General features: G+C 38.5%; 2 protein-coding genes and 1 long non-coding RNA gene across 10 annotated transcripts in view; 2 read left to right on the forward strand and 1 right to left on the reverse strand.

The window, feature by feature from the left end:
* Positions 1–11,901, forward strand: part of LOC119070748 (chromodomain-helicase-DNA-binding protein 7) — a 47,256-nt gene extending 35,355 nt beyond the window's left edge. For 3 of the 8 annotated variants that reach the window (XM_037175212.1, XM_037175213.1, XM_037175217.1), the window contains 11 exons: positions 563–757; positions 1,322–1,452; positions 1,516–1,700; positions 2,059–2,460; positions 2,993–4,511; positions 4,585–5,016; positions 5,370–5,595; positions 5,656–5,815; positions 5,892–6,126; positions 6,200–6,464; positions 6,535–11,901. In XM_037175212.1, the coding sequence (XP_037031107.1) occupies positions 563–757; positions 1,322–1,452; positions 1,516–1,700; positions 2,059–2,460; positions 2,993–4,511; positions 4,585–5,016; positions 5,370–5,595; positions 5,656–5,815; positions 5,892–6,126; positions 6,200–6,464; positions 6,535–9,274 (6,490 nt within the window). In that variant the 3' untranslated portion in view covers positions 9,275–11,901. The remainder of the gene's footprint in view (positions 1–562; positions 758–1,321; positions 1,453–1,515; positions 1,701–2,058; positions 2,461–2,992; positions 4,512–4,584; positions 5,017–5,369; positions 5,596–5,655; positions 5,816–5,891; positions 6,127–6,199; positions 6,465–6,534) is intronic. The other 5 variants (XM_037175214.1, XM_037175216.1, XM_037175218.1 and 2 more) reach the window with 4 other exon arrangements.
* Positions 11,902–14,593: 2,692 nt separating this feature from the next.
* On the forward strand, positions 14,594–16,887 carry LOC119070749 (calcium and integrin-binding protein 1-like). Its single transcript, XM_037175221.1, has 6 exons — positions 14,594–14,753; positions 14,832–14,986; positions 15,939–16,186; positions 16,252–16,361; positions 16,448–16,539; positions 16,606–16,887. The coding sequence occupies exons 2-6, from the start codon at positions 14,901–14,903 to the stop codon at positions 16,625–16,627; spliced, it is 558 nt and encodes a 185-aa protein (XP_037031116.1). The 5' UTR covers positions 14,594–14,753; positions 14,832–14,900; the 3' UTR covers positions 16,628–16,887.
* Positions 16,888–22,984: 6,097 nt separating this feature from the next.
* On the reverse strand, positions 22,985–24,666 carry LOC119070750. The gene is made up of 3 exons (XR_005086547.1): positions 24,530–24,666; positions 24,370–24,473; positions 22,985–23,322 (listed from the first exon to the last, which is right to left on the reverse strand). It is a non-coding gene; the product is annotated as an uncharacterized LOC119070750 (long non-coding RNA).
* Between the last annotated feature and the right edge of the window lie 333 nt (positions 24,667–24,999).

The following is a 24,999-nucleotide window of genomic DNA, read 5'->3' on the forward strand; positions in this document are numbered from 1 at the left end:
CACAGATATGTGTTGTCTAATAGTAAAGCTGTGAGAAAAGATTAAATTTTTTGGAAATCTTCATACGTCTTTCAGGTGAAATTGTGTCCCATTTGTTTAATGTAATTTAACGTTTCCAACAAAACGTAATTTTTCTACATCGTTTCCAAAGTTCCGAAAGCTGTAGTTTTATTTCCTGGGACGCGGCTGCAGTTTTATTCGTGGGACGTGTTTACTGGTGCCAAGACTTTCTAATGTTTAATATGCAAGAAAAAGAGACGGCACATTTCAGCAATATTCTGCGGGAAATTCAAATAATGTCAAGGACATTTCTGTCAAAAAGTTCAGAAGTCTACAACTGGGTCCGAATTCAAATAAAATTCTCGCTTTACGACAACTGAACCCTGCAATCGCGATGCAATTTTTTTTTTTTTTCACTCTTACGTTTCACACTTTCGTCTCTCCAATTTTATTTTTAAAACTTATTATTTGACTGTCTACCCCTCCCCGCCTACAAAAGAACACACCATTTTTGAAAATCGTACTTTTCTAAATTCCAAATTTGGGTTATATTACTGTGTAGCGAACTCCCAATTTGCCCGCCGCCAACCAACGATCAGGTGCCAAGCTCTTGGTGGATACCGAAATGTTGCGATAAAAGTCTATTGGTGGGAACGTATAAGCACGGCTGCGAAAATTATCGTCCGATACGATGTGATCCGGCACTATGTTTTGTAACACATCTTGGTCCCGGCGACGATACCAGCTTTATACCAGCGTAAGTATCTGTTTTATCATTTTTTGTTTGTTTTTGTTTGCTTGAAAAGTAGTCCAGGCCAATAAAGATGAAGAGAAAATTTGTTTTTTAAACGGAATGCAAGTGGAATGTTGAAATGGCTACCGCGGTGTGTACTAAGATTTGGTGCACAAACCTCGGTGACAATTTCCATTCTGCTACCAGTAAGTAAAACAAAAACGAAAACAATTTTCCGTTCATAAACGCTACTACGGCGCATGTTAAATTATTAAACATTTTCGCTTCCAACTTTGGCATGTTCTAAGTTTAAGACTCACCGTACGAAAGGCACATCACGAAAGCAATGACTGTGCTCCATTTCGTGACTTTAATTGGAATTGTATTTCGGTCTAGGGTCGGTCATGACTTGTCACTAAAGTCATGACTACCTTTGGCAAATGCCAATTGTGAGAGGAAAACTTGGTGTCACATCAAATCTCCGAAATGTCGTTGCACTTCAATTGATCTGACTTCCCTCTAAATCGTCACACGCGAACAAACATTTCATTTCGTTCGTCAATCTCATTCCTTATCCTATCTCTTCAGAAACGAGGACGATGGCAATTCCAAACACGAAACGGAAGAAGACGTTGACGACGATGGCACGGCCACCAAAGATTCGGACTCGAAAGCCACCGACTCGAAAGATGCCGAATTCGATCGGCCCAGTTCATCAGGTAAGACAAAATGACACGAAAACTATATCGACGATGGAAATTAAAATACGTCAACAATAATAGTTACACCCGCAGGAATTGACGACGATGAGAGTGTGTACAATGCTGGTGGTGCTACGACATCATCAGCTCCTGACGATCAAATATGGCCATCGATGCAGGATTTGAATACGCGATTGCGTCGTGTTATCACATCGTATCAGCGCAACTACAAGAAGGAAGAATTGAAGCAACAGCAGAAGGCTAAGGTATGTACAACAGACCGGCAATTTTGTAATTTTTTTTGTTTTTTGTTTTCCTTGTTTATTTTGTTTTGAATGACAAACGGTGGACTAGTGACCAGAAAGAGAGTGAATAGACTTTGCTTGTATTCATGTACGTCACGTAGATGAACATTTATTATGATTTGTGTTGAGCCTCTTTAGTTGGTATTATATTATTTTGAACTTAGATATTGACCGTATTGTGTAAAACGTTTGAGACATTTTAAACCCTAAGAAACCGTATAAACTCTGCAACCGGACCTAACATTAGACACATGTTTATTGTGACTCGAATTTTTTTTTTTTAAATATTTTTCGCCAATCCTCTTCCTCCAACCATTAGCTGCAAGCCATGGTCAACACACAACCGGTGCCAACATTACAATCGGCCACAACATCAGCCCAAAATGCTAACACCAACTTAACCCAAGCAATGGCTGCAGTCCATCAACAGCAACAACAACAACAGCAGCAACAGCAACAACAACAGTCCCAGCATCAACAACAACAATCCCAGCAACATCAACAACAACAATCACAACAACAACAACAAAATGCCCAGCAATCCCAGCAATCTCAAATGCAACAATCTTCACAACAATCGCAGCAGGGCAATGCGTCCCAATCGCAACATTTACCAACGGCAGCTGATATACAGCTGATGATCAGTTTAGGTTTGGGTTTGAATCCGTCCGATGCGTCGCAATTGGCTAATTGGGATCTGCAAAAATTGGCCATGTTGTTGGTAAGTAGACGTCATATCCAATTCGTTTTTATTGAAACATATTTTCGTGAATCGTTGCGTTGTGTGTCGTAGTATGGTAAATACACTCAGTAGCGTTGGATTATTATAGAATCTATAACTAACACGAAACACTGTCCGTTTTGTTCCACTTTTTTGTTTTTGGTTTTTGTAGACACAATACTAAACATATAAGGGGGGGGTACCACTAGACGAAACTGTAAAATAATTAAAATGAAGAAAAAATATTGAAATTCCGACCCGAAATTGTGCTAGTGGTACACTCCGCGTATACACATTACACTTAAACTATTACATCTCACGTAGAATTTATCATTTTATGTTGTTGTTGTTGTCAATGACACCTGTAGCAATTGTTAGACATGTTTTTTCTATCTTGAAAATAAATTTTATTCGACACCTGTGTCCCAACACACACAAAATACCATATGACACTCAACTTCAACTGTTCCAGCAGCACACATGTAGTGATGAAACACCCGAAAATATTCAACATTCTTTTCATTCATTTCAGAAAATGGAACGTCGTGACAAAATCGAACAAGCCGTCAAAGAACGCGAACGTGTCCGTTTAGACGCTGTACAAAAGAAGTGGAATCGTCGCGAAGAAAGTGAATTCTTACGCGTACTTACCGGCTACGGCGTCGATTTACAACAGTGCACAAACATACCGACGCCGGATTGGATGCGATTCAAAGCCATGGCTAAATTGGATAAGAAAAGCGACGAAAGTCTGAGCGACTACTACAAAGTGTTCATTGCAATGTGTAAACGACAGGCGGGTGTAAGATTAAGCGAAGATGATAAGGGACTGGAGGGTATTATCGATGACATTAGCGAGGATCACGCACGGCTTGTGTTGGACCGATTGGAGCTGTTGTCGAAACTGCGAGAGGTTGTAAAAAGTCCGCAGTTGGACGAGCGACTGTTGTTATGTCAAAATAATTTCGATACGCCTGACTGGTGGGAATCGGGAAAACATGATCGAGAATTGATACGTGCCGTTCTCAAGCATGGTCTGTATCGCTCTGAATACTACATTTTCAACGATCCGGAATTCAGTTTCAGTAAATCGGAACGAATCTTCGTGGAAGAAATGGAGAAACATTTGATGAAAGTTCAATTGGCCGAGGCCGAAGCAGAAGCCCTGGACAATAAGGAACGAATCATCAAATTGGAGCAGGGTGACAGTACGATGCACATTGAAAAGGTGAAGAAAGAAGAACCAGAGGTGATCGAAGTGAAGGAAACTGAAGAGGTGAAAGAGGTTAAGACTGAGGAAAGTCCTGAAAAATCGATCCCAGAAAAGGAGTCGACCACCGACGATGATGTCGTCGTTCCTGTGGCTGATGAAGAGACTCCAGTTCGTAGCCCAACAGCGTCGCCAGAGAAAATTGAGAAAGTCGATGATTCGAAGGCTGAAGAAACTAAAGATGAAGACGTTGAAAAAATGGAAGTTGACGAGGCGGAGGATAAAAAAGAAGACGAAGAAAAAACTGAAACCGATGAAACTGTCACTACTGATGTCAAAGAAGAGGTTGAAGACAAGGTCGAAGATAAAACTGAAACTAAAGAGAACGATGTCGACGAACCAATGGTGGAAGATGTTCCGACCGTTGACAAAGACGAAAAAGTCGAAAAAGACGAGAAAGAACCAGCGGACGAGAAGGTCGAGACAATCGAGAAAAACGACACAAAAGAAGATGAAACTGAAGACAAGGAAAAGCCGGAAACTAAAGATGAGAAGGAAGACGACGATGTTGTTGCCGCTGAAGTTGAGACCGACAACAAGGAAGTCAAAGAACCTGCAACACCACCGGCCAAAGTGGAAGAAATTAAAGATGACGATGAGATTTTGGAAGAAGGCGTCGGTGATCCAGACGACGACGAAGTGATGAAGGAAAAGGAGAAGGCAGTGGAAGAAGAATGCAAAAAGCAGGCGGCTGAATTGAAGGCCCGTTTCCCTGATCTGGAAGTCATTCAACCGTTGGTGAAGGTGAAGCCATCTCCTGATCCAGTCAAGGAAGTGAAAGGTATGAAATCAATGATTGTTCATAGTGCCAGGCGCAGATATTAAACGATTTTTTTTTCTTCTAATTTTCACAGTCGACAAACCCGTCATCAAAGCCGAATACGTCGTCAAAATACGTTGGTTCCGGGACTTTGCGTTAGAAAAGCGCATTTCCCATATCATATATTGTGTCGAACGACGCGCGTGGCCGGTAGGTAAATCGTACTCGGCATACACCGGATGCCAAGGAATGGACTTAGACATTCCGCTCTACGAAACCGTTAAGCATTTGCCGACGACACTGAATCAAGTAGCCCGACATGCATCAGCTACACCCGATGTTATAACCATAACCACCGATCAAGGGCTGTCTAAGCAGCTACAAAATCAAATAAATGCCACGACCATTAATCCATTACAAGCGGTGGCTGCGGCTACAAGTAAGAAAAGAAAAAGACACATTGCTATTGATGTTGAGACTGAACGCGCAAAATTGCATGCTTTATTGAATAGTACTCAAAGTCCAGGTAATTATGTTTGGTTTTTAATTTCCCTTCGTTTTTTTGTTATTCGTTTAGTTGATTAGGATTTGATTTCATTTCAAAAAAAATGTCCAGTAAATATCCCCTCATTCCCCCGATTTCATTCGCCATTCTCTCTCATTGATCGCATTTGTCGATCAGATTTTTTTGTTGTCGTTCCAAATCATTTTTTTTTTCGTTGTCGCCATCACTTCCAATGAACTTTGATTACAATTTTTCTATCCAATTTTCTTGGCTTGAATTCAATTTTTCTCCTCTGTTACGCTTCCAAACCCATCCAAAATTCTAAACAATTCTAACAATCGCATTCCATTCCATTCCACTTGCATCACCATCAGCCAATGCGTTCACCGTACCGACGAAAACCACATCGGCGTGGAACGACGAAGAATCCAATGAATCCCGTCGCAGCACCAATTCATCGACGAACCTTCAACCGCCGCCGGCACATCAACATCAACCGTTGACTAGGTCTACATCGCAGACCCAACAGCAAACGTACACAAAGCCCACGGTGATACCGGGCACATCGAGTACGCTGACACCAATTGATTTGTCCTCAAGGTTTGTTTTGCGATTTTTTTCTTTCTTCTTCTTTTATGACCGGTGATGGTGTTGTTTCAGTTTGCCAAAGGTTAACATGGCCGATATGTTGAAGAATCCGATCGATTTGTCCGAGGTGCAGGACTTTTCGATGTCCAAGAAGCAAGGTGGTGCTTCGTCATTTGCCGGCAAAGGAAAATTGGACGATATGTTGACGAAATTGATGAAGAAGAACAACTGCGTAAGTATTCAATCATTTGTAACATTCCGACAGCGAGCACAGACATTCATTACCTTGTTATTTACAATATTTACAGGCCGTTGAGGAGCCATCATCAGGTGGAAAAGAAAAGCGTCGACGAAAATTGGACGAAATTGTTTTGGGATTGTCCGCTGCCAAAGAACAGAAAACTTTCCCTGATCCATCATTGCCGTCGTCCAAGAAGCAACAAATTACACCCAGTGTTTCTGTCACGCCAGCCAGTGCACCGACATCTTCGTCGAATCAGTCGAATCAGAAACCGTTCACAATCACCGTTACCAGTGTACCCGGTAAGTACTGCAGACGACGATGAACCATGTTGTCCAAGAATGTGTAACTGACCTCTGTCCATAACAATTCCAGGTTCATCGAAATCAAATCAATCGTCCAACCAGTCGAGCAGTGGACTGGCTGCATTGCAAAATATGGCACTGGGCGGTGGAAGCTCATCGCAATCGATGAAGGACTCCAGTCTGAACGCTTTGTTTGCTCAAGCAGCTCAGGCCGATACGGCGGCATTTATCAAACAGCAACAGAAATTGCTGCAACAATTGCCAGCCAATTCACCGCAACGGAAATCTTACGAGGCCATTTTAGCGGAAATGAAGCAAGCGGCCGATTATAACAGGTAAACCGGCTAACAGTTGATAGTTTTTCGGACAAATTTTTAATCAATATTTTTTGTTTTGTTGTTTCAGTTACGTGAACAGTTCCAAATACAGTTCGCATGAGGCTAAAGTGAACAAATGGCTTGCTGAACAAACTGCTGCGTTGAACGACTCTCATTTGGTTGATTATCGACGATCATCGTCGTCGTCTTCATCTTCCCGTCAACAGCAACAACAACAGCAGCAGCAGCAACAACAACAGCAGCAGCAACAACAACAACAACAGCAGCAGCAACAGCAGCAACAACAACACCAAAATAATTCAAATCCGCTGTCAGCTGGAATGAAGAACTTAACTGGCGAAGAGAATGTTGCAGTCATTCATCGAATGAGCGGCAAACGCCTAACCGGAAACAAGGCACCTCAACTAAAGCGACTCAATCAATGGCTCAACGAAAATCCGGCCTACGAAATCGATCCAAAGTGGATCGAACTCATTCAGACGCCTCAGTCGCCATCGCCAAAACCATCACCATCCGAAAGTACATCGTCTAGTACCTCGTCCAAACAACCGCATCGCAGTTCATCGTCCGGTGGACAATCGGCCAGCTCGAATCAACAAGGATCGTATTCCAGCCCGTCACAATCGTCGAAGAAGGGACGGCCTAATTTAATGGATGCCAATGCACAAATGCAACAATTTGCTGGTCTGGCTGGGCTGAATCCTAGCTTGTTGGCCGGTTTACCAATGGGCGGTTTCGATCCGAAAAATCCATTGCTCATGCCATTCGGTGGAATGCCCGGTTTGGCCGGCATGGGTGGTGGCTTGGGTAATTTGAATAATATGAATCTGTTCGCCAATTTGGCTGGATTATCCGGTTTGGGTGGTATGGATGCACAAAGTCTAGCTGCAATGGTCGCTGCTGCTGGTGGAGCGAATCTAGGAAATTTGGGCAAGACGTCAAGCGGAAGCTCGTCAAAAGAACGTAAATCAGGAGGATCTTCGTCATCCACATCTTCCCAGCAACAACAGCAGCAGCAACAGCAGCAATCGTCTAGCCAACAACAATCTTCGAAAACTCCAACATCTTCGGCAAATACGTCGGGCTCGAATTCAAACTTCCCGTTCCTGTTTCCGAATCCAAGTTTGTTGTATACGCCTCTCGGTTTGGGTGCACTGAATCCATACGGACATTCGCCTGGAATGTCCGTTTACGATCAATTGGCTCAACAGTACAGTTTACTGAACGGAGGAATGTCATCGACTGGTTCTACATCGACCAGCAATTCGTCGACTACGACAAATGCACGTCAAAGCCAAGGCAAATCGTCTGGCTCGTCATCGCGAACCAGTGCAATGGGAGGCTCATCTACATCCCAATCGCCGAGAAGCCGAAATTCAGCGATGACATCGGCTTTGAGCAGAGGTGACACAGCACAATTACAAAGTTTATTGATGCCACAGGATCCACATTTGTTGGAATCGTTGAGCCGTGTGGCCGGACTGGACATTACGCAAGGTTCTCGTATGTCCAGCAGTAGCAGCAATAAATCTCACAGCTCATCGAAAGATATGTATGACAAAGCGGAGAAAGAGCGACGAAAGTTGATGGAAAGCATTAATCGTGGCGGACTAAGTGGGCTACCACCTGATCTAGCTGCGATGCAAGCGTTTGCTCAAGGTAAATTACCTTCATCGTCGTCGAAGAGTTCAAAAGAACCGTCGATTCCATTACCCATGCCACCGGAATTCAGTCAAGCTCTGTTCGCCGAAATGGCTGCACAAGCTGCTGCAGTGGCTGCTGCAACAGCAAATTCATCGTCATCCAAATCGTCATCATCAGCAAAACTACGCGAACAAGAAATGAAAGAGGCTTTCGAACAGTTGAGTAAATCTCAAGTCGAACTATTCGCTCGCAATTTGGGTATGGGATCTGGAATATCACTGATTCCCACTTCATCATCGTCAGATCGACACACGTCATCGAATGACGAACACAAATCGAGAAGATCGCGACAATCCGATCATATATCAATATCAACACCAAGCAAGGACGATGTCACTGCTCATATGATCTCGGATGACAAACCGTCACCGTCACGCCGAAGTGAAACAACAATGGAAAAGGTAACGCTAACACCAGTGGCTGCGGCTAGCATTGCCTCACTTCCACCACAAACAACCATTACGATTGCACCGACAACATTGCCTGCGTCAACGTCACACGTTCCATCGTCGCTATTGAGCACGATGAGCAGCAGTAGCAATGTACCAGAGAATTTAAGCAGTTCACTGAAACAAAAATCGCCGACACCACGTCCGATGCCACCACCGTCACCACAACAGCAACTGTCGAGTCCAACAACTCGAGCATCACCACTGCCACCGCTACCTCCACCGCAATCCATTCCACAATCACATCACGAAATGGATCTGGAAGACCTAATAGCACCATCCAAGGTGTCCAAAGGCAGTTATGGCGGTGCAAATGCGGGCGACGAACTGGAAAACAGCAGCGTCAGCGATCAAGACCACGAAATGGACAAACAAAATATGGATGCAAGCAGCAACAGCAGCAATCCAGACGATTCCGATAAGAAGGCGACAAGCGGTCGTCGGACGACACGGGGCAAGCGTCCACGATCGGGCGACGATTTCGATGTGATCGGCATACCGGAACGGAAACGTGAACTCCGATCGAGTGCGGGCCGTTTGGCTGCTGCAGCTGCGGCTCGGCATGCTGCCGAAGCGAAACTGGCCGCATCATCACAGGAAACGTTGAATTTGTCGACTAGTTCGAATGATGATAATGACCGGAATGAATCGTAAAGTGGGTGCGAGATTCGTTCAGCAAATTTCGGAATATTAAACAAAATGGGGAGTGTTTGGTGATTCTGGAAGTGATTTTGTGATTTTGTGTTTTACATTGTTATTTGGAATTGGGGATGCATAATCAGTGTGTTCACCGAGTGCGTTATCGGTTTATTTTTGGGGAGTAAACCGGAACGTGAGTGTGAGCAAATGAATTGCATTTTCCAAATGTGTAGACGTTTTAAAATGTGGAACAAAAAAAATATATTTGTGTATCGGTCGTGTCTCATTCAACTGTATAAAAAAAGAAACAAAACAAAAACCACTTGTAAGATATAGTAGGGAAGAGAAGTGTGAGGGGAGATGAATTTTTTTTTTTATTTATTTAAACAAATTGCAAATTATGCTTATTACTTGGTAAGGAAAATATTCAACTTGTGGTATTAAAAATCAAAAGAAAAAGAAAATTTGAGAAGAGGAAAAAAGTTAAATTAAAAACTTAAGTGCACAGCGTGTAAAAAATTAAATTAAAATAAAATTGGTGAAAACTAAACAGACACAGATGGCAGTGAATTCAGTACGGACGATTATATTATTGGAAAAAAAATGAATCGCCAGGACGATTAAGTTTATTATTATTTTTTCTTTATTTTTTAGTTTTATAACATAATTTTCTTGCGTTTTTTTTCTAAATAAATTTCTTATTTATGTACACCCATTCTCAGAATAAGTAAGACGAGTAAATTTGATAGACAAAAAACATTAAAAAAAAATAAATTAAAAGAAAAGAGAAAAAGTTACGCTGTTTATTTTAGGGAAAAAAGGAAGAAAAAAATGAGAAAAATAAAATAATTTTTAAACTGTAAATGCGACTGACTTAGTGACTTTCTTTTTTAACTTAAATGATGAAGAAAAAAAAACTAAAAAAAATTCAACTTAACTGAAATTATTGTTTGTAATTTGTATAAATGAACAATTGTGTTGTCTTTAAAAGAATAATAATAAAAAAATGGAGAAAAAGCAAAAAAAAAAAATATTCAAATTCATGAAAAACAATAAATAAACAAAAAAAGTCAATGTTTTTTAGCGTAACATTGTGAGGAATTATTCAAAACAAAAAAATAAGAAATGGAATGGACTAAAAAGAAGAACAGTGTTATCGTGACAAATTGAAAATAAATAAAATTTATAAAAAAAGAAGCGAAAAAGGAAAAAGAAGAGAAATGGAAATTATAAATTGATAGATAGATGTAGTTCTTAGTGTGTAATGCAAAACATACCTTTCTCCACAACCGAAAAGAAAACATTCAGTAAAACACAAGCAAGAGAGTAGAGATGAGAGATAGAGATAAGAGGGTAGAAGTGATAGGCTAACCATTTGGTAAAATTTTCCTCACAATTGATTTTTGTTGCTCAATTTGTTTGAGTTGCTAAAGTTATTTTCTGTTTTGTTCTCAACGTCCTGAAAACACATAAAGCGAAGCGAGTAGGAAAGTCCACATTTTTCCCCGCGTGCAAAATCCTCATAGACATTTCCAGTTAAAAAAACAGTATTGGACAAATTTCCACCAGCGCAATGTGAAAGGAATTTTTTTTAAATATGACACAGCCGTCGAACTATAATTTTCAGCGATTTCGATTCCAAATTTTACGTATCGGCAGAATGAAATTGGATTTTCCGAGGGGCGGATATTCTCCAAGAAATTTTAATTATTTCCTTAGGATTTACTGAGGATTTTCGGATGACTTTCCATGATTTTCTTTACGTTTTTGCTGGATTTTTAAAGATTTTCATAAATTTTGAGGATTTTCCAGTTTTCAAAAAAATTTCAAATGATTTTCCAACGATTTTTACCGATTGATTTTTGTTTTTCCGCCCAACGGGATTCTCTGTCGGAAGAAAATCAATCAATTTTATCAATGCGCTACCTTTCGCTTGGCATACATGACCAAACATTTCAACAAAAATGAAGAGAACGCAGCAACATACTCACCTTTACTCATTAGAGACTTCTTTGATTCACGAAAAAGTCTTGTAAATATCAGACATTCGATTCGATGGATTTACATCCCAATCGACCAATTTCCAATCAAATAAATACTTTTCGAATTCGTTTCCTTTCGTCTTTAATTCTTCAATTTCAGCAAAAATTGATTCCGAATAATGTTTTTTAAATCAGAAATTTATCTGTGGGGTTCAATAGAAAATATTTGATGAAAATTGAGGGAGACATCTCTCATCTCTCTCACGAATGAATTTGTATAAATTCATAAAATTAGTGAAACAACATCCTTAATATCCAGCGCAGATTGAAAATGAAAGTTACAAATTGAAATAAAATTCAGAATTAAAATTTTTTTACAGCAACAACACACCCAATAATTTGAAACTGAAAAACAAACGAGAAAAACATTCTTGAATTAACGAGGAAAAAGTAAAATGATGATAAAAAATGAGAGAAAAATTGAATTGGAATTTAAGCCCGATTTCTATTAGAGCTAATGTATTTACGAAAAATAAAAAAAAATTAAAAAAACAAAAAAGAAGAAGAAACAAAAGAAACAAAAAATCTTTTTAATTAATTATATCTACGACACGATATCTAAGTTCTAATATAATTATTTTATATAATAAACAAAACAAAAAAATGGAAAGAAAGAGAAGGATAGAGAGAGAGAAAACATAACAACATCAAGAAGGAGAAGAAAAACCGAAAAATTGAATTTAAATAAAAAATGGAGAAGGAAAAAATTGGTAAAAATCATAAATTTTACCGATTAAAGCAAAAATCTTTGTAAAATATTTTGTTTTTGTTCTTTTCATTTTGATAAACAAATATTGGTTTGATGAGTAAAATGTTCTTCTTCTTCCTCTCAAAATAAATAAACAAAACAAACAACACTGATGAATAATCTCAAATTTTTTGTTCATTTTCATTTGTGCTTGAATTAAAAAAAAAACGTTGGTGGAAAAAGAGAAACTGAAAAAAAATTATGAAAAATAAATTAAAAAAATTAAAAAAATGAATCAAAAATGTCGTTTTTCTTTGTTCAAAACTGATTATTAACAATTACCCCTCGACGATGGATCCATTTTAAAGTAACCGAAAAATATGTTAAAGATAAGCAAATGTCCCCTCATAAAATGTTCGGCGTGACGCAAGTTTAGTTACATGAAAACATTTCAAAACAATTTTTTGTCGTATACGGAGAGCGACTCTTTTCAAAAACAAAATACCGAAATCGGACAAATTTTCCAGGCGACTTTTTTATATTCGCGTCGAAAGCCATTGGTCCCTCGAAATCACAACCACTGAAGAAACTTGTTGATGGTGTGGCTAGTGGGACGCGATCAAGAACCAACAGCATTCAGATTCACAGATTCACTTCTCTTATGGATATTTCTCCATGTACACTAAGGGACATGGTCATGTGGATTAGAAAGGCAATTGTTTGTACTTTGTGGGAGGATTTCTGAGATATGAGGAGCTGAAAAAATTGATAAACATTTTACTATTTCGATGAACTTTTAACGTTTCCTCTACATCCGAAACGCAACGAAAACATCGAAACTAATTTACCTGGTCTCAGCTTTGTAATAACACCAAACATGCAAGATCGTAATGCATCGAATTATCAATCTTTTGTCGGACGTGGTCCGACTTTCATACAAAATATTTTTATTTTTTTTAAATATAGTTTGTTCTGGAGGTGTAACGGGCGGAAAGCGCTAAAGATCCGCCAGCCTTTTTGCTAAACTTTTTCATTTTACATTTTTTTTGTAATTTTCAAAACTCTGGCCTGGCGGAACGTTTGCAGTTTTCCGCCCATACAAAACAAATATTTTGGAAATGGTTAACGTCCATACAAGTTCAAAGAGCTATCACAAGTCAAAATTGGTGGTCATTTGGCCGAGATATAATTATTTCAAGTAAATCACATATCAATTGGTCGAACGCGTTCATTTAAATGACAGATCCTTCGCTACTTTGTGATCTGTTAGTTCCAGTCAAAACTTTTGGACGCTTCTTCAGAATTTTCTAATATTCTAGAAAGTGGGATTGTTTCCACCCGGTTAAATGTTTGGGCCTAGACGCAGAATGATATAGATTTCTATGACTTTCAACTGTAGATGATGTTGTATGCTCATCACTAGGTTCTTATAGAACAGCCTAAGACAATCAACCGAAGACATATGGTAGCAAAGTTTGAAATTTGAACGGGTCATTGGATTTTTACAATATCACTTTTTTTAGTACATAAAACATCATCTTTTACGTTGATAGAGGCGCCACTGGAAAATTTTGCTGCTTTCATTACCAACTCGGTTGTGTGGTGTCATGCTCGTCAATGGACGTCAACACAAGGTATGGTCGAATGTCAAACTTTGTATGGAGTGAAGGACATAGCGATTTCATATAAACATCTCATGATAGGTGAGTTTGTTTACATGAAATCGTCATGTTCTCCGGTTTATACTTTCATTGATGCTCGTGGCCTATTTTCGTGAAATCGATTCTTGAACATACAGTCAAAGGCAGTCAATTTTCAGCATAAATTAGCTTCAGCTGTTTTTCAGCTGATCCATACAAACAATCACAACCGTTTACACGTCTTTATACGGTTTTACCACTATCATGCGCGTGCGTGTAGCAGCTTCAACCGTATGAACAAGGAAAAACAGTTTTGATTGTATGTGTGGATCAGCTGAAAAACAGCTGAAGCAAATTTATGCTGAAAATTGACTGCCTTTGACTGTACTTAAAATTCATGAAAATTTTCGAATTAACAATATCGGGAATTTTCAAGAATCTTGAAATCCCTGAAATTTTGTCGGAAATTCTAAAAAACTATAATCTGGAAAAAAGATTCCTAAAAACCACATTAATACAAACAACAGACACCTCCACAGCCTCCACAGGAATTGACTTCTTAGCTCAAATATGCCACCATAACGACAGTTTGTCGAATTTATAAAAACTACACTGACTCATTCCCACTTACATTCATCTATCAAATATTTCAAAAACAAAGTACTCCTAACGCAAGTTCTAGCTACGGAACTTCTATTATCCAGCATTATTTTCAACAAATACACGAGACCGACGTTGGCCAATCAGGCGATCTACTAAATACAAAATCGAATTCCCATTTTCGAAAATACGTTTTTAGAGATTTCTCTCTTAAATTTATGAGCCCACATCCTTATTATCATCAAATCCATCTAAAAAAGAAAATTCAAAAGAATTGCGCCAATTTTCATATTCGAATTTCGAGCTACACCACCATCAATGATTCATTCAACCCAACATCAATACCCAACCCTGAATGGCTTAATATAAAGGTAGTTGACAATCGATCAATCAGTGTGGCTCTATTATTGTTAATCCTCCTAAAAGTGTGTGTGCTATCATTTTCGCATAATACAAATTTTGTTGATAAATAATGTAAACAGCAATAGTGAATTATTGATGAGGATTAGCGTATCGCCATTCCAACTAATATAGTGGCAAAAGTGGTGATCTGAATCTCAATATTGTTCATTTATCACCGACTCAATTCGATTTGCTGTGTGAAAAATAAAACTTTGATTTTAATTGATTTCTCGTGATTTGAAAGTGGAAATAAAAAGTGCACTCCGAACATGGGGCAGGCGAAAAGTCAATTTTCCGAAGACGAGCTGCAAGACTATGAGGATCTGACATTCTTTTCGAAAAAAGAAATTTTGTTGTAAGTTTGTGTGATGTTAATATCTCAGTACATCGTCAATTAGTAATTTCGTCTCGGATGAAGACAAAGAGGATTGTAGCGCATCAACCTTTTATAAAGGGCAAGCGTATTGTCATGGCTTCTACACAAGCAATTATTCGACTTCTTCTATTTACTGTCGTTTCATGGCCATATAAACTAATCAGATTTTCGATCATTTTGATTTTCAACCGCTCCATTCGGTACACTAGGAGTCAGGTGTGAGCGATGGAGAACTGATTGGGGTCGTAATTGATAGAAGCTAGGGTTGCATTTCTAATAGTAATGGTACAAAAAATTTGTAAGGGAACCTGGTGGAGATTCGTCCAAGTTTTAAAATGACTATTATTGGAAGGTCCCTGCTGATTTGTGGTACATTTGGTAATTAGTCACACTGATAAAAAGGTATGGCTGCTACCAATCAGTCCCGGACTGGCCATATGGTGAATTCGGGGAATTCCCGATGGGCCTTTTGGATTTTTGTTTGAGAATTTTTAATTTGTGGGCCTTTTTAAATTGAGTTGCAAAGAGCCCCCGATGGGCTTTTTCGAGCCAGTCCGGTACTGCTACCAATAATTTTAAAGCATCTCCAACGGTTTATCATCTTTGAACGTTTTGTATGAAAATTTTCGGACATACCCCTATATCAATATAAGTAATTACCAAATGTACCACCCATTCAGGGAAACGACCTTCCAAAAGTCGTCTTGGGCGAGTCTACACAAGCTTCGCTTAGACCCGCAGCAATAATTTTTTGTACGAATATTATTAGTATTACGATTCAAATCAGTTCTAACTGACGCCATAGCCTATGTACATATACATAGAAGACCCTGACTCTCAGTGCACCAAATGGTGTGGTTGAAAATCAAAATGTTTTACAGAATATATGCCTGAATGTTCCAATTTAAAATTTTCAATTGAAATTTTCCAGTGCCCATCAAAAGTTCAAGAAACTGGCACCGGAAAAGGTTGGTCACAACAAGAACGCCAAACTGTCGATGCACAAAATTTTAGAATATCCGGAATTGCGTGTCAATCCTTTCGGTGATCGAATCTGCAAAGTGTTCAGCTCTAGCAACGATGGTGACTGCACATTTGAGGACTTTTTGGATATGATGTCGGTGTTTAGCGAAGCGGCACCAAAATCCGTGAAGGCTGAGCACGCGTTTCGTATTTTTGGTAAATTTTCTTTGTTTTTCATTTTCTATCAGTCAGACGACTAATCGAATTCCGATCCGGCACAGATTTTGACGGTGATGATATGCTTGGATTGTCTGATTTGAAGCAAGTCATCGAACGTTTGATTGGAGACCAGAATCGATTGCCGGAAAGTGATATGAAGTTTTTGATACAAGTAAGTATGTGATGCGATAACAGGGCTTTCCATCAATTTGCATCATTCGAGATGGTCAATCAATTTTTGAAAAAATTTCTTCGTAGAATATATTAAGCGAAGCTGACCTAGACGATGATGGGGCTTTATCATTCCCAGAATTTGAGCACATCATTGACAAGTCTTCCGATTTTACGAAGTAAGATTTCTGAATTCATTAAAAGTCCGTTTTTGTGCTTTAACTGAAATAAACTATTTTTTCCAGCTCACTTCGAATAAGACTGTGAAGTCTGTTCTTGCCAATTTACTCAACCGATATTGTCGACTAAGTGTATGCATCTCTATTAGTAGCTTAAGTACAACAACAACTTTAGTGTAGTTTATAATTTAACCAATCGAATAAGGAATCTCAGAAGGAAAACGAGTTTCCACAATAGGAGCCAACCGGATTCACTCCAATTTTCGGATTAATTTATTGAAGTCAAGATGATGATGTGATTTGTGTTGATCATAAAATGATTTTCCATTAAAGATTTTTGCAAATTTACACGGAGTTTTTCCAATGGAACGAACGAGAATTATTTAAGGTGAGTTCGAAACTCGGTGACATTGGTTGATTCATTTTTGTCTGCTGTGAAAGGTTTCACATATCATCGAAGTTATCAGGAATGTCCATGTCCACCCATATTCGCTAAGTCTAAAAAAAATCGTTTTATCCAGATGAATCAGTCATGTTGTAAATGAAACCTTAAGTGAAACTTGGACATAAGAGAAGTAGTTTCTCCGACCTTTCCTTTTTACAGTCGACGTCAGTAAAATACGCGCGTGTTTGCGTACAACTATTTCTGACGTATAAAAGACGTTCAAGTACTTTCGATTGTATATGAGTGGACCAGTTGAAAAACATCACATCTGATGTAAATTCATGTCTGAATTTCATTGACTTCGACTATAATATTATCGAAAATGAGAGCTAAGCATTTAACGACTTTCCAATCTTTCATTGATGACAAGCATACCACAATTCTGGAATTATGTATCTGCTGGTAAAAAACCACGTTCGACCCGAACCACATCTCTTCAGTGCTATGCCCGAACCTAACCCAACGAAACCCGATTAAATTTTACCGGGTTATCGGGTTTCAAAAAATTAATTTGGGTCGGGTTTCAGAATCGGGTTTTGGGTTATCAAGCTTCAAAATTTATTTCGGTTCGAGCCGGGTTTCAAAACCCGCTCATCTCTACTGATGTAAAATTATGATAGAGACTATTTGCACTGACGTCAGACTGTCATGACATATTTTTAATTCCTTTTGCAGACTTTTATTCGGAATAGCATTTTGATATGTCCAACGCACTTCAAGCAAAAGTGATCATAGTCGACAGCTGCCAAATAGTGTCCTATTTTGTGTGAAATGGTTTTTTACAGTGTTTTACAGTTGTGTGACACACTGCCAAGTTTCAGTACCCTATTTAGAGTACCATTCATGCTTGAAGTGAATCACATTGCAGTGTTTCAAAAATCCGAAAAAACGGCGAGAGTAAAGTGTCAAGGGAAAATGACCATTTTTCGTGATTCTTTTTTTGTTGTGTAAGGAATAGATGGGAGTATCACGTCACTGGCCCAAAGTCCATGAGTTGAAAGGTTTAAGTGCCCATATTTCATCGCATATGCATCAAAACCTTATAAGACACTATTTGGCCCAATAGCACATAAAAATACCTTTCAAATGATACCCCACACGACCATGTACGTTTTATGTACCTCAAGAAATTTCTGTTAGAACATATGTTTACATATGTTTACCTTTCTAATGACACCCCACACGACCCTGTACGGCTCGTGTAACTGGAGAAATTTTTGTAAGAAAAGTGAAAGTTTTTGGTTTTTTATCACCTTTTACCAGCCATACAAGCTTCGAAGATTTTTTTTGAAAGTTGTTTTGGCTTCTAGGGTCGAAGTCCTTTCTAGGTACATATAAAGAAGTCCACTGGAAAATGCGTCCGATTTCGGGAGGCTGTTTTTGAGAAGAATCCCTCTGGATGATTTTGAGAGGATCTGATTTCACGTTCTTCCGGCCACATAGTTTCTTGTAGTGAAATTATACCTAATCCTAATAGATTAGACGTGGTTTGAAGTGGACATTCTCTTTTATTTCTAATTGCTGGTGCTTTCATTTTTTACCTATCTGTGGTACATTTGATCACAAAAAATAAACAAATTAACTGATAAAAAAAATCAGTATTACGTCAGGGCTGCGTACGTAGATATGATTATAATTTTGTTGAGGAAAAATATTTGATTAATTGGCTGTCCCTAGAGCTGATTAAAGAAATTACTCTTGACGATGAAAGATGAATCTTCAATACTTCAATACAGTAGCCCAAAGACTTCTTCAACAGTTTGGCTGAATATCAATTCTGGAGGATAATGATTGAGTTCTGTCGACACGTAGTAAAATTTAACCTGTTTCAGACGGCAAGTATTATGACCAGTATTATTATCGAGTCTATGACTTCCATCGATCAAAGTATTTTTGATCGGTTGATTTCAAATCTTGTGCTTCAATTTTGTTAGCAAGTATTTTTCTATATAAAGGACCATATTACCCAGAGCTTGTCATTATTTTTGTTGTCGTTATCGATAACAGATGAATAGCCATTATGTTAGTTAAGATATTAATGGTATTCAACGACCTTTAGTGATTCGATGACGACAGATGACCAATATATTATCCGTATTGAAATTGGTACTTCTTTTGATCATCTTTTGAACTTAATTCAAAACGGAACTTCATCAAGAGTATAAGCATCTGAACTTCATCAAACTGATTTATTAAATCATTAAGTTGAACATCGAACATGCATATTCATCTCCTTCCGATGTCAGGAACAGAGGTCATTACTTTTACAATGCATTTTGCTATTTATGATTTCATTTACCTAAATCTAATCGCTAGTCGCCTCTATCGATAACAAATGGTATAAGCCTGCAAAACATCTTCAGGGCCGAGCTGTTTCAAGAGCTTCGTTTTTTTATTCTCTGAGTGATAATGAGCTTAGAGAATTACTATTGTATTTACACTCTCTTCAAATCATAAGTGCTCCTTGCAGCATTACCTAATCTTTTATTGATTAGACATGATGTGAAGTGGATGAAGTGGATGAATGGACTGTAGTACATGATCTTTCATTTTTCTTTGTTGGTGCTTTGATTTTTTTACCTGTACGGTACATTTGATCTCTTGGTCTCGATAATTACCAACTTAAACCGATAAAATTCAAATCAAAGGTAATAGCATTGTTTTGCTGACGGAATTGCGGTGATAAAGTATATTGATGGGAGAATCCATTTCATTTTAGTATTAAAAGCCTTATTTGATTGATTGCGCTCGGTGTCTAGACGATCTGATAAATATTTTTCATGAATGAAAATTTGGATCTCCAGTGAATGGAGAACTTTTTATCAGATTTTTATGTTTAAAGAAGGTACATTTTCCACACTCTTTTTGAGAACCTCTAGTAGCAGATGAACTACTAATTTATAAGCAAACGAACCGTAAGCACTCTTTTCAAATAAGGCGTTACCAGAAACCTTAGCGGAAAACTTATGAAATCTCGCTTCAAGTGCTCTGTTTTGGTGATCCACCAAGTATTGCAAAATAAAGAAAAATTAGCGTAACAAAGAATATGTTGAAGTTCGAACAGTTGTGTGGCTCCTGACGTTGTTCTTTCACAATTAATTATTTTTTTTTTCAATCTACTACTTCCATTGATATAATCGTTTGCTAGAGTGATTTCAACATTGGTTTAATATAAATCACAATTCCGAATAATGCAAAGGATTTCACATGCTGATGGCTTCATAGGATGTGCTTAATCTTAACTTTTACCGATCACTTTGACATAGTATGGCCCCATCACCTCATCCTTTATTCTTATAATCTCTGTTGATAACAGATGATATAACTGTCCGTAAACGGTTAAGTGAATCGTTCCATCATCGTTTAGTACCTTGAGATTTCAGGAGTGAGATGCAAGGGACAGTTCATTTATAACCGATCGCTCAATGGGTAGTGTAGCATGACAACAGATTTTTGAAAAATAATTTCTTGAATTTTCTTGATTTGCTTGATATGTTTCTAGAGCTTCTCGGAAAGAATTTTCAATTCGTAAAATAAATTATCAAAAAATTCACCTACAGTCAATCCCAGCCAAATTTGTGACGCAATTTGCTTCAGCTGTTTTTCAGCTGGTCCAGGTCCACTCATACAACTTCACTGCCCTATACGCATTTACACGACTGTATATCAGTTTATAAATGTTTATACCAGTTTATACGCGCATGGTAGTGGTATAGGGCAGTGAGATTGTACGAGTGGCCCAGCTGAATGCATTGCGTCACAAATTTGATAGGGGTTAAACTCGAGGTTAACTGTAAATTCAACGATTTTTCCCCCCAAAAAACAAGCTTTGCAGGAAAGGAAGTTGAATCATAATTTGTTAGTTTTTAGAGTCTGTTTGATTTTGATGTGATGTATAATCTTTACTGTTCTTTCAAACTTTACCTTCTGCGATTCAAGCTTTATGAACGACCCCATTTGAGAGGCATGTTGTTAAAACCATTATTATCATATCAAAATTGTCAAGTATCTTCTATACGTACTTACGATGTGAGTACATTGAAGATATTCGGCGCTTATCTTTCGCGTATAAAAACCGTTTCCATCGTTGCAGGAGGTCAATCACAGAGAAAATTTTGAAATGTTCGTTAAGACATTAGCCGCGCTTCTTCTCGTCTTCAGTTTCTGTATCAATATTTCGCAATGTCGAAATATGGATGATGAACTAATTATTCGTTTCTACACTGGGTGAGTGTGGGATGTAAAGCGATCATAATGTGCTTGATGCGATTTTTCCTTGTAATTTTCCGTAGTGCTTTGAATTTTCATATTATATTTGACGGCGCTCTGACTCTAACTGTCGGATGTCATCGACGTTTTGTGGACGATTTTATCATGTTATCGACAATAACAAACAATAAACTAACTCTAACGTTATTCGGGCTATTTCAACCGGCTTGTTCGAACAAGAGATTTCATTTCAATATTTCGGAAATACTTTGATCAAAAGAAGTAATAGATTCGATAACTGTTCTAATGACATGCTTGCCATCTGAGAAAGTTTTCGCCGCATTATTATCGTTCTGAAGGAACGCCGGACTAACATTTCACTTTTTTTTGAAAACTAGACCCGACCGATGGCAACTCTACAACGTTCGCAGTTTGCACTCTGTTTTCAATCACGCCAACTTCAATCCCACTCGCGATGCAGTGTTTTACCACTACGGTTTCAGTCAAACCGTAACTTCCGACAATGTGCGTGATGTCATTGATGCTTCTGTTACTCATGGTGGCTTCAATTTCTTTTTGATCGACTACCGTCTGCCTACGCTAAATAACGCAAATAATGCACTTGAAGCCGGCAGCAGCTTGTCCAATGCTTACATTCAACTTTGCGACGCGGGTCTGCATCCTAACCGTTTACATTTAGTTGGCTTCTCACTTGGTGCTCAAATTCAAGCCATCGCCAGTCGAAACGTTCAGACGCGCACAAATCGTCGAATTGTGGTTGGAAGACTCACTGGACTCGACCCGGGGCAAGTGCATCAAGTGCCACAGCTCGGTCGGCTTAGCTCACTGGATGCGGCATTTGTTGATTCAATTCACACTGAAAGTATTGGCTTCGGTGAACATGAATCAATGGGTCATGTGAGTTATTTCGTTAACGGAGGCAACACACAGCCCTTCTGCAGTGGTCTGTTGGCCATGGTGTGTTCGCACAATTTCGCTCCTACCGCTTGGGCTGAGTCAATTCGTGCTCGGCGTCCAGTTTTCCCGTCACTTCCGTGTTCATCTTGGCTACTCTTCACTACTGGCGCCTGTAACAATGCAGTTGTGGGAAATATGGGCATGTATACTTCAAGAAACTCAAGAGGAAGACACTTCCTTCGCACCAATTTGAGTGCACCATTCTCAAGGACGCAAGCCGGTCCATAGGTTGTAATTGATTGTAGTAAAATAAATAAATTTTGTGATAAATGCTCTTTAAGTCAGAAATATTACTATTTCAACCATAGCACTGCTGCCAGCAGTAACACTCGCATGTCAGACATCAAAACGTATGCACTTTCATGTGTTGTTTGTTTTAGCTGACACCAAGAAAGCATAACATCTGTCTTAACGAAAGAAATGCACCATCAGATACCATCTGTCCTATGTTACTATGCTTTGCAAGCACTAATTTCAATTCTCGATTACCAGATTTAGTGGGAAGTAGAAGATTTTGAAAACCGAGCAAAAACAGAAGGTGGACTATAAGAAGCGCCGTTTTACAGCGTGCGCACTGTTTGGATGGTACAGTAATAACTTTTTCGATGCTGGTATAGCCGTGATTCGTTTAGCCGATGAAACATTGTTAAACAAATAGGGTAAACAGGCCAGCTACGAGCTCCCTTTATTTTAGTTTCGAGTCTCCTCTTTCTCTTTCTGGCACACATTTGTGTGACTCTCTATTCTCTCTTTCAGTGTTCGTAATTGGTAGAGGGCTCGCAGCTAACCTGTTTACCCCATATTTATAACGTGATTGCTAAAAATTATTTATTTATTAATCGATGTTAGGACACACAGTACGTTACGGATAACCGCAGTAATATAAAAGTATGACAACTGATTCACTGAAGAAATTAAACAATTTCTTTCTTCAATGATTTACATTCATTGAACATTATCACCCTCTTGATCGGTGTATCCACCAGTTCGCTTGCAAAATGCACTACCATAAGGTCCGTAGCAGTGTCCTCCTTCTTCTTCATAATTATTTTTTTTGCAGCACTCATTAAGCTCTACAATTCCTTTAGTGCAGGCCTCATCGCATGCAGTGACAGCAGTGACGTCGCCTTTGGCCTCAGCTATCTTGCTGACTGTAAATAAATTAAAGAAATTAAAAATTTTGTTGCCGAAAACTTGGCATTACATGGACATTTGCGCCCCACGGAAAGCATTTATTGCATGAAGAAGGGACTTGTGTGATTGCTTTGTGAGAAAATAGCAGATTATATTGGATTCGGCATAAAAAAATTATTCGGTGAAGTCGTACGATCTGAAAGTATAATTCCCGAAGGAAGCATTAGAGTGTAAGGTTTGCTGCCACAGCGAAGCGAGGACCATAATTCACACGAATTTCATTTTTTACTATTAGAGAAAGGACTGTATCAATGCTACGCTTTTACTAGACAAAAACAACTTGCGCCACAAAAATGTTCCCTCTCGGCGCCAAAAGTTCAATATGCGCGCCAAACATATGTGCATGACTTGGTTGACTCAACAAATGTTTTTTGTAGAACCCGACGCCGATTCGTTTGGGCGCCCAGTGCTATTGCCCAAAGTGTCCATATGGAAAAGGCAGCACTGAACAGATTAGTCAACAAACACAAAAACTGCTCTCGACTGTTAATTTTTTCACTGAAACAATACAACTGTCCAACAAGCTATAGCTATATCACATTTTCATTAAAATTGAAATGAAATGGAATGAAATTGTAGCACACAAAGGAAGATCTCACCGGGCTAATGTTATGATGTAAGATAGGACGATCAATGGAATAAATATTTTTACGAATTGGTTTGAGTGTGTACGCAATAATAAGCTGTTTCGAATACTTATCAGCGTCACATTTCCGATGGGTGGCAAATATACTTGTAGCATCAAATTAGATGCAGGAAATAAATTTTGTGAACTCGAGAACTCACTCGCGGGTTCTTAAGCAAGTTGTTTCGAAAACTGTTTAGCATGTGCATTTGAATACCTTCGGCTCGGATGTACAACCTCTTTTATTGTAAAATAAAAGTTTGCACAGCATGTTGCTTAAAATCACAGTTTTGAGTTTGGCTTGTACCACAAAATTGATCCCTCATGAGTCATGAATCTATTAAAGAAAATGCCTAGCAGAGGCTCGACTGATTCTTACCGAAACCAATAGCAATGAGTGCCACCAAAACGAATGCAACAATTTTTGACGACATTTTATTCTGGATGATTGCTGATTAAAAAAATGATTCTTATTTGGATGTGCTACTCAGAAAAAATCAATTTAGTTAAGAACAGTACTCTTCTGGACACACACTTACGAGTTTCGAAAAAAAAACACAAGGAAATTCAGTAAATTAGTATAAACAAGCCGAAAATCACTTTTGAAGTATTTCAAGTGTAATGAACGCGACTGAACACAAATTTATACCTTTCAAAAGAATACCAACAAGTTGAAGTCAACAAAGAACAAACATGTAATAATAACATAGAGATAAATACGCTGACTAGAGAGATACTGAGAGAATTTAGCTGAAGAAATATGTATCGATCATCTTACAAATACTATTTAATTAACGACTTCGATGTCAAGAATTGATGGAAAAAATAATTGAGGATCAGGGTAACCTTATTTAATAATAGTACATTTCGTACCTCGCCTTCGGCTCTGTCTTGAAACTTCTCACACGCTAAAAAAATAGTATTTTCATATTGGACGGAAAAAAAGTGCGAAGTCGCACTTTTCGGGTCCTAGGTATGAAAAATAATTTGACATGCTACATGCGTCGAA

This window comes from Bradysia coprophila (assembly GCF_014529535.1).
Source record: "Bradysia coprophila strain Holo2 chromosome IV unlocalized genomic scaffold, BU_Bcop_v1 contig_106, whole genome shotgun sequence".
Classification (NCBI taxonomy): Eukaryota; Metazoa; Arthropoda; class Insecta; order Diptera; family Sciaridae; genus Bradysia; species Bradysia coprophila.

What these genes read in the sequence shown, in the direction of transcription:
- LOC119070749 (XM_037175221.1), top strand. Translation starts at nt 14,901, where the DNA reads ATGGGGCAGGCGAAAAGTCAATTTTCCGAAGACGAGCTGCAAGACTAT. An exon ending in TCGAAAAAAGAAATTTTGTT is followed by an intron (nt 14,987 to 15,938) that starts GTAAGTTTGTGT and finishes GAAATTTTCCAG; the next exon opens with TGCCCATCAAAAGTTCAAGA. An exon ending in AAGTCTTCCGATTTTACGAA is followed by an intron (nt 16,540 to 16,605) that starts GTAAGATTTCTG and finishes TATTTTTTCCAG; the next exon opens with CTCACTTCGAATAAGACTGT.